General features: G+C 33.6%; 1 protein-coding gene across 1 annotated transcript in view; it reads left to right on the top strand.

Annotated features, from left to right (window-relative positions):
* The first annotated feature begins 2,615 nt into the window (after positions 1-2,615).
* The window catches only part of LOC18032622 (3-oxo-Delta(4,5)-steroid 5-beta-reductase), a 13,770-nt gene continuing 5,817 nt past the window's right edge, over positions 2,616-10,568 (top strand). The window contains exon 1 of the mRNA XM_006420559.2: positions 2,616-2,852. Within this exon, the coding sequence (XP_006420622.2) occupies positions 2,616-2,852 (237 nt within the window). The remainder of the gene's footprint in view (positions 2,853-10,568) is intronic.

Here is a 10,568-nt window from a genome sequence, read left to right as displayed (position 1 = left end):
AGCTACCTCTTCAACCAATAATCATGTACAACCGGCCAGTTGCCATGCCAAACATCAATAGTCCACTTCCACTATTCCCGAGCATCTAGCAACTTTATTCATGGTAAGCAATTAAACCCAACCCATGACAATTGAAAGTTGAAAGCTAGAATTTCATGCTTCTTTTAGTTGCTTGGAAAATGCCCCCAAACAGTTTGGGCCAAACCCGAGAGCAAGCGGCTAACCGCTTGGAAACTGCCCCTAATCGGCTAGCCGCTTGGTCACGGATTTAAGGGTTTTTCTTCCCCTTTCTCTTGCTTTCTTCAACCTCTCTCCATTCTCTCTCAAGGCCTAACACATCTATGTCTATGTGATTTGTTTGAAACTTAGAAATTAAAAAATTTATTGTTCTTGAATTGTTCTGTTTTTTCCTTTTATTTTTTCTAATGTATGATTATTCATTTGTAACATTAGTTGAGAAAGATATGAATATGTATTGATGTATAACTATAAAATATAAATATATATTGTCTTTGAGAAAGACAACAAAAGATGAATTTATTTGTTCATGTATTGAAACTTTGAAATATACGATTTGTTCATATTTTCAATCTCTCCAGTCTCCACAATTGAAATTTTTTCTTTTAATTTTTTCATTATTTCATTTTCATTAGCTGAATTTTATTAATTATTAATAAACTAAGAAACAATATCGTTTCATCAAAATTAAAAATTCAAATTTATTAATTATTAAATAATCATCATTATTTAATGTATGATTATTCATTTGTAACATTAGTTTATTAATTATTAATAAACTAAAGAACAATATCAATTCTTTAAAACTAAAAATTCAACTTCATACCGTACGTTGTGGTAGTAGAATTATTTTATGATAAGTTAATGTCATTAATTGCTTTATTTCCAAATAATAATTTGATGAATGAATTTGTATAGCTAGTAAGCTAGGCTAAAGAGATTATATATAGTCAAAAGTTATATTTATTTTCTAGTTGAAAATTCATAAACGGAAGTTACAAAACAATGATGATTGATATGGTTTTTGTATTTTCAGATGACTGGACATTCAAAATCAAATTCCAATGATGATGATGAAGTTGAAAGTGTACAAGTACCCACTGAAAAGACAAATACAAAGCGGAAGAAGCCAACTCAGAGACGACCAATGAAGAAAAGATCCGAGACATGGAATTATTACACTATACTTGAGGACAATCAATATAAAGCAAAGTGCAACTATTGTGGCAAGATATACCAATGCCATCCTAGGTTTGATGGGATTAGCAATATGGGAACTCACTTAAAAGTATGTGAAGCATACTTGAACGTGAAGCAAGAGCAAGATGAAAGACAACAAAAATTGGCAGCCGAGAGTGGTGAAGGAAATGCAAGTAATATGGTTTTGGCCAAAGGATGGAGTGAAGAAGCTTGTAGAAGAGCAGTCAGTAAAATGATTATCTTGGGTGAGTTGCCGCTTAATTTTGTTGACAACAAAGGGTTTAGGAATTTTTGCAATGTAGTTGTTTCTCAGTTTATTTTGCCATCTCGGAGAACTATTAGTAGTGATGTTATGGATATGTTCTTGGAAGAAAAAGGAATTTTGAAGAGTTTGATATGTAAGAATAAGCATAGAGTGTCTCTTACAACTGACATATAGACTTTAGTTCAAAACATGAGTTATATGGTAATCACAGCTCACTTTATTGATAGTGATTGGTGTTTACATAGGAAGGTTATCAGTTTCAGCGTGATTGAAGACCATAAAGGGAAGTTGATTGGCAAAAAAATTGAGGCTTGTTTGCTTGAATGGGGAATAGAGAGGGTGTGTGCAATAATTGTTGATAATGCGTTGGGCAATGATATTGCTATTGATTATGTGAAGAACCAAATGCTTATGTGGAAGAATGTTGATGCACTTGTATTGCAGGGTGATTACATGCATGTGCATTATTGTGCACATATCTTAAATTTGATTGTCACTGGGGGGTTAAAAGAGTTGCATGCCTCAATTGCCGGTACTCGGAATGTTGTGAAGTATGTGAGATCATCCACTTCGAGATTGAAAGCATTTAAATAGTGTGTAGATCATGTGAAAGGCCCTAATGGAACTGTGGTTTTGGATTGTATCACTAGGTGGAATTCCACCTATTTAATGTTGATGACTGCTTTGAAATTTCGAGAGGCATTTGAGAGAATAGCAGAAGTGGATAAACCTTATGAAGCATACTTTAGAGAGGAAGAAAACAGGAAAAAAGGGTGAGGGCCACTTGAGCTTGAAGATTGGGAACATGCTAAAAGAATTGTGAGATTTTTAAAGATCATTTATGATGCTACATTGACTTTTTCAGCCTCTTTGAGTGTCACTTTTAATCTTTTTTACGAGACAATTGGCTTAATCGAGAATTCATTGAGTGCATTAGAAAAAAAAGCAAAGATGTTTATGTGCATTTGATGGCTTCTAGTATGAGGGAAAAATATGACAAATATTGGGAGTGCACGGAGAAAATCAACAAAATCTTGATTATTGCCTCAATACTTGATCCGCGTTGCAAAATGGATTTTTCTAAACATATTTTTAGTATGATTTTTTCAATGATAATGCGAAGATTAAAGAAATGGTCACGGTGATGAAAGACTTGTTGAATTCACTTTTTGATGCATATAGTGGATGGAACTCCTCACCACCATTGCCTAGTGAGAGTTTTCCTAGTGGCAGCACCAGTGGTGGCGGTGGCGATTCTAGTTCTTTTCCGCACCTTGTAGATGACACGGATCGGCAACAAGGGTACATAATTGAACATAGTGATGATACTTTACGAGTTGCTCACCCTTTTCTTGGATATGCTAAGAAAGTTTTAATTCAAAACGAGGGTGATAACTCTATGAAATGAGAGTTATTACTTCAATTCTATACTTAAATCAAGACCACTTAAAAAGTAAATGATATGTTTTTATTATATTTTGGTTATATTTTGCATAAACATCCATTTTAGTTGAGTCTTAATAAATTTTACTTGATTTAAAGTAATTTATGTTCAAAACATGTGCATAATTGTAGGTTTTCAAAAGTTCATAATTCATGAAGGGATGCTGAGATATTAGGCTAGCAAGAAGAAGAAAGAATATGGCCACAAAAGAAGTGAAACACAACCGGGAACAGTGCAGTGTTATAACCATTGCTGGAGCAACCATTGCTGTAGCAATCCTGGAACACCGAGGGAGAAAACTTAGTGCGGATTAGCTACAGAATTGCGATCTATAGTTTCCTAATTTGACTCATGTATGCTCAAGACTTTTGTTACCCTAGTTTTCAGTTATAAAAAGAGGCGCACATCACATAAAACGGCAGAAAAAAATTAACATTGAGGAAGATCAAGAGAAAAAAAAAGAAGAAGAATATCAAAATTCAAGTGAACCGATGCTGCATCATTGAAGAATCCAGCTGAGTTATTTGGATTCACTATCTATCATTCTTCACTTATTCTTTCTTCACTCTTTGATTAAACCAATGTATTTCGTGACCAATATGTTATTGTTTGTTTTTCTCTTTCAGAATATGAACTAAACTTGATTGTAGTTGAGTGACAAATGATCTAATGCGTTCTTAACTGTTCTTATGAGTTGCTATGTCACTGCTGTAGCATTTTACTCTAGTAGCTATTATTATAACTGTTATTTTGATTGACTACTTATTTAATGGTTCAAGTTAAGATAGAGCTGCAAAAGGGCATGTCTTAATGGATATTATTAGAGTAATACTTGATCTTAATTTAAGTTTTTTGGATTAAGTTTATCTTGAATCTCATAAGGGCCATACTTGAAGTTAAGATTTGTCATAACTTAGACATAGGTACTCACCTTATAAGGTGGAGAGAATGGATGTTCATAATGTCATGCCATAGGTAGAATAGCAATTGGTCATTGCTAAGATACTTACAGGTATGAGAATTCTAATATACGATAGTTGAGGATGCAAAATAAATTATGCCCAATGCTATAGAAATTGTTGTAGCAACTAGTGTTAACTTGATAAAAATAGTCAGTCCATAAAGAGAGTTTGATCATTCAACTACTTTATTCTCATTTGATTCTTCGACACATTTTTATTTAATTTATTTCATTACTACATTGTTTCATTTTATTCTCTCACAATTATCAATTTTAATAGCAACCAACTTTACATTTGTTCCTCTTGGAATTAAGGTAGATTGCACTATTGTGATTGCTGTAACATTTATAGTAACATCAATCCATGTGGAGACAATCTTAAATATTCATCACTTTATTACTTGTTGTGTACACTTGCACATTAGCATCAATAGCATTTGATTAAAAAAATAACCAACAGAGGGCAAGCTTGTCACAACCAAGGTGGAAAGATACTTACTTGATCGATTGAAGATCCTAGTAATGATAAACTAAATGTTTTATTATGGTGGAAGGTGAACGGGTCGAAGTATCCGATATTACAGAAAATAGCAAGGGATATCCTTACAATTTCGGTATCCACTGTGGCTTCGAAGTCCGCTTTTAGCACTGGGGATTGTATCATTGACAAATATAAGAGTTCTTTAACTCCCACTATGATTGAAGCATTGATTTGCACTGAAAATTTATTGCAGTTTAAACTTTTTGCCACTCCCATTTACAACATTAATCAAGAGTTGAAAGATCATATATATCAAATGGAGTTACAAGAAGATAACTTTTTATATTACATTTTATATATAATACCTTTTAAATTTATTATAACACATTTTTTATATGACTTATACATTAATTATAAGTTATTATGTTTTTTTTTCATTTTAAAGAGTATGTACAATCACAAGCTTCAACAATTACAACGATGGGTGTTAGTACTCGTCATGATATTTGAATAGGTAACTCTTAAATTTAATAGATCTTTTAGTTTCAAGATATTATATTTATAATTGTTTTACTTTTGGTTTTAAGTCAATTGTAACATGATAATTGTTTTGATCTTATGTTAGGAAAGTTGAAGTTGGTAGTTGGAAAGCAAAAGTTAAGGACTCATCAAAGTGTGTTGTGAGTTTAATTTGGTGTTATTGTGCTTTTGGTTTGAATAACTTGTAGTCTATCTAAATGTTTTTGGATGATAATTTTTATTTTGCTTTATTTTATTGTTGGATGATATAATGATAATATTTATTTTGTGATTTTGTGTTGTTTATTTATTTGGAGACTTGGAGTAATGTTTAATTGTTTATTTTGTGTTGTTTGTTTGGAGATTTGGAATAATGTTTATTTTGTGTTGTTTACTTGGAGACTTAGAGTTGGAGCAAAGTTTATTTTGTGTTGTTTATTTAGAGACTTTGAGCAATGTTTATTTTGTGTTGCTTATTTGGAGGCTTGGACTTAGAGTAATGTTTATGCACCTAAATTGTAAGAGCATTACTAATTAAATGAAATGGGAGTGTTTGTACAAAATGAATGCATATGAGAATATAAATGGGCCGTTGATTATAGATTATTAGATTTGATTACTTAAATGTTTTCATTTTAATGGCTTATATTTTTTTTATTTTTGTGAATAGAAACTTTGTATCTGCTTGTTTTCTTGGTATATGTCAATGCCATATTGTCAAGGAAACAATACAATATACATTGTCACTTGTCAGCTTGTTTTCATTTTCTTTTTTTTTAATGGCTAGTAATTTTCTATTAATTATAGATTTCATAAATTTTTTGTGAGAATTGTGAAAAAGGTCCAAATCCGATTTCAATCCGAATTAATTCGAATCTAAAATATAATCTGAATCCAAAAATTAATCTGAAATCCAAACTCATCCGATCCGATCCGAATCATAGTAATCCAAAATTTTCATCCGATTCGAATAATTCGGATCGGATGAAAATTCAGATTGAATTCGGATGAATTTTTTTTCAATCCGAATTATCTGAAATCCGATCGGATCCGAAATTGCCCACCCCTAACTATTGCTTCAGCTCTAGGCACTGGAATTCTTAGATCCTCTTTTCCTTTTTCAAATATAAAGAGGTTTCTTGAGTGCCAATTGCCCCAACACAAAGACACAAAAAGCACCACAACTCTTGTGTTTCTCTTCTCTGCTATTGCTTGCATGACAGTTAACAAATTTTGGTTCCCTATACCATCTAGATCGTCTTTGAAACTAGTCTAATTCCACACCTTTTGGGAGAACTTGCACTCTAGAAGTGCATGAAAAATATTTTCACCTTTCTTTCCACATCTTTAGCACCATGGGTCTTGTAAAACTTTCTTTTCCACAAGTTTCCAGCCATAGGCAATAAGTCTTGGGCTGCTCTCCACATAAACACCTTCACTTTCTTTGGAATTTCCAACTTCCATATTGCATTCCATTATGTTGGACTTACTCTTGAGGAGCTTGGTTGGTCTTTAAATTTTAGGCTCATTGCAACTTGGTACCCACTTTTAACATCATACTTACCTTGCTTATCATAAGCCCATACCATTTGATCTGGTTTTTAAGTTCTTGGGAAAGGGATCTTTAGAATTTTCTCTGCATCTTCATAATCAAAATGTTGCCTAATCATGCTTTCCTTTCATTTATGCTCTTTGTCAATCAAAGTGGAGACAATAGATTCCAGAGGTAAATTTGCTTTGGAGAGAATTTTGAAGGCGGTAAGTTTAGGGATCCATCTGCTCTGATAAACCTTCACCTACTTCCCACATCCAATTTTCCATCACATCCCATTTTGAAGCATTTGTCTTCCCCATAAAATACTTCTCCAAATGAAAGAGAGATTATATCCAAGTTTAACTTGCATAAAACTTGAATTCTTAAAATATCTTGCTTGCAACACTCTGGCCATTAAGGATTCTGGGAAATGAACCACCCTACACCCTTGCTTTGCCACTAAAGCTTGGTTAAAGCATGTTAGATCTCTTAATCCCATACCACCCTTACCTTTTACTTTACATAATCTGTCATAACTAGCCTAGTGAATGTGTCTTTCTTTGATCCCTACAAAAAATAAACAATTGCTTTTTGGATATCTATATAAAGACCTATTAGAAGTTTGAAAACACTCATAGCATAGGCTGGAATTACTTGAGCTATAGATTTAATGAGTACCTCTTGTCCTCTACTTGAGAACAATTTCATGTTCCAGATAGAGATCTTGTTTAAAACTCTTAACTTGATGTTATTGAAAAAATTCACATTTTTCCTCCCCACCATGGATGGTAGCCTAAGATACTTTGCATGCCTCGAAATAACATGAAGATGAAAGATGTTTTTTTATTGTGGCTACTTGAGTTGTATGAGTATTTCCACTAAAGAACATTGAAGACTTTTCAAAATTGAAAATTTGGCCTGATGCTACAGCATAGCACGCAAAGATGGCTTTTTGGTTAATGCAATCTTTAGTGGCGGCCCCTATAAAAATGAGACTATCATCTATAAAAAGGTGTAAGATGGATAGTTGTCTGCTAAATTTTAAGCCATGGATGAATTGTTTTGATTTTGCTTGCAACAATAAGTTGGAAAAAACCCTTGCACAAAGAATAAACAAATATAGTGACAGAGCATAGCCTTGTCGCAGTCCTCTTTGGGGATAAATCAAACTCTTAGCTACTCTATTTATCAAAATAGAAAAGAAGGAGGTTGATACACATCTCATTATCAAGTCCACCCATTTTATTGAGAAGCATAATCTATGCATGACACTTTTTAAAAAAATCTCACTCTACCCTATCATAAGCCTTGTTAATATCAAGTTTCAAAGCTACTAACCCATGTTTTTTCATTTATTCAACCTATTTTATGAAGGCATTCATAACCGATGATAAGGTTATCAGAGATAAGTCTCTCAGAAATAAAAGCATTTTGAGTAGGTCAGATAATATAATGTAAGATTTGTTTCAGCCTATTAACTATTGTTTTTTGCTACAATTTTGTAAATAACATTACATAAGCTGATTGACCTAAACTTAGCTACTTTTCTAGGCTTTCCATCAGGGCCTACTGCTTTGGTAGGACACATTTGAACTAAGGCTGCAATGATTTCCTTTTTAGCAAAAGGCTGGTTTAGCTCTTCATTCATTTTCCCTATCACCCTTCTTGGCACATCCTATAAAGTTGCATTAATTTGTTCTTGTGAGAGCCTTGATGATGAACAAGTTTGCAAAGTAATCACAAAAAATTCTCTCAACATCTGCAGCTTCATTTATCCATTCATCACGTTCATCTAAAATCCCTCATATCTTGTTTTTCCTCTTTCTAAAAGAGGCTTTTGCATGGAATTTTTTTTTATTTTTCCCCCTCTCTTAGCTAATCTGCTCTTGACCTCTGTTTCCAAGAAATTTCCTCATAAAAAAGAAAAGCATTGATTTATCTTTCAATGCCTTTAATCTTATCCCCATCTACATGTTGCAAGCCTTGTAACTGTATGTTATTTAGTTCATCCATTAACAGCTCTAGCTTTTTCTTATGACCTCCAAACTCTTCTTTACTCCAAAACTTTAAGTATGTCATGGAATCTTTCGCTGCTTTTTAAAAATTCTCAATTGCATCTTCATTGTACCATCTTCTTTGGTCTGACCACTCTCTTTTAACAATTTGCTTGCATTGGTCATAAAAGCTCTAGGAATCTTCGTAATGAATACATCTAGTGGATCTCTTTTTATACTTTCTTGCCTTGCCCTTTTTTCTCAAATTCCATCATAATTGGGTTATGATCTGATGTCCATGTTATCATCATTTATACTGCATTTTAATAGAAGAAACTTCCCCAAGATTTACTATACTAAAAATGATCCAATCGTTCCTCAATTAAACCAATTTCTATCTCCTATTCAACCAAGTAAAAGGAAGCCCTTCCAACCCATATCGACCAAATCACATTTTCTAATTGCCTCCCTAAACTCATGCATCATCCTAATCTCCTTATTGTTTTTTTAATTTGGCAATAAAATTTCATGAAAATCGCCAAAACACATCCATGGCATGGAAGAAAGGCTAGCTAACCTCTTCAACAAAGTCCATGTGTGGTGCTTCTACCCTCCCGATGGGTGTCCATAAATTCTTGTGTACCTCCAATAGCTTCCATTTTCAATATACACCATTGAGCATCACGCCAATGTGATGCTTGTTGTATGACTATATATGTAATGTGACATCTAAGTTTCGTAACAATGCCAAGCCACCCCTCACACCTTCTCTACCAACTTCAAAATAGTTTTTCAAATTCAAATTACCGTTAATTCTTTTCATTATTTTGGCACTAGTTTTGTCTCGCAAAAGAAAACTATCCGGGGCTTATATTTTTTTAGAAGATTTTTAGCTTCACAGAACGTTCGGTCCTTCCCTAAACCCCAAACGTTCGAACTTAGGACTCTCATGGCTATCAACGAGGCTGGTGACCAGCCTCTGCCATTGGATTTTCAAAATTCTCAACTGCTATTTCCATGTCTCCTTTATACTTTCTATTTATCATCTCCCACCTTAGCATTTTCTTAGCTTTTAATGGTGGTTTTGTAAATGAGTTGTCCATTTTCTTTTTTTCTTTTTTCGCTTCTGGACTTGGCTAATTGGCTTTATTTGTTGATCTTTTTTGTTGCAGAAGGCTCGTGTTTTTTAATCACTCTTTGGTAGCCGATTCTAGCTTGAGCCCTCCATTTTCTTCCTTTGGGCTCAACTTTATAGATCTCTGCTCCATTTCCATCCTCCCCCATTATAACTTCAGTTTGGGCCGAACTTTTGTCTGGACCTTGATGCGGTTTCATGCTTTGAGAGTGCCCCAAGTTTTTTACCCTTTCTCGTTCATTTTTCCTTTTTTTTTCCATTTCCCCTTCTTGTTTTGTGCTTAAATTTTGACTTTCCTTCTGTTGTTCTCCCTCTTTCCAATTTACTCTTTCTAGCTCCTGATGCCTAGTAAGATTGACCTTACTAGTTATTTTCTCATATGTTTGCCCATTTATATCTAACAGCCTCGAGAAGCCCTCTTCTTGAATTGAATGCATCTCTATCTCTTTTGGATTTCAGGTTTGGTTCGACACGTCTTTTTGACCCAGACTATCTGCAACATTTTTGCCTTGCAGTTTGGTAGTACCTAGGGGAACCAGATTTGAAAAGGATTCAGCTCTTTGCTCATCTATGGTTGTATTCCATTATTCTTTTCCCCAGTGTTACTTCAACTTATCCACCATAGTTGTGGCTTTAGTCCATGGCCCATACAGCAAATCCTCTTTAGCTTGGTTTTTTAACTTTGTGCATTCTTTGTATTATATTCAATACAACCATAGCAATAACAAAAATCATGCAACTTTTCATATTGAATTGTAATTGGGACATCTTCTTCTTCACCATCTTTCACTACAACAAAAGAGGGCTTTAGCGACGAACAATTTTGTCGCTAAAACATACAATATTTGTCGCTAAAGGCTATAGCAATAAAAAAAAAATTTTGTCGCCATAAGAGCGTCGCATTAGTTCTTTGGCATCGAATTTTTAAATTTCGTCGCTAAAATTATTTTAGCGACGAATCTTGCTTCGTCACCAAAAGTACATTTAGCGATGAATCATGTTTCATCACCAAAAGAA

Source organism: Citrus clementina, unplaced genomic scaffold (assembly GCF_000493195.1).
Source record: "Citrus clementina cultivar Clemenules unplaced genomic scaffold, Citrus_clementina_v1.0 scaffold_9, whole genome shotgun sequence".
NCBI classification, from domain to species: Eukaryota; Viridiplantae; Streptophyta; class Magnoliopsida; order Sapindales; family Rutaceae; genus Citrus; species Citrus x clementina.
This window is presented reverse-complemented; position numbering and strand designations above follow the sequence as displayed.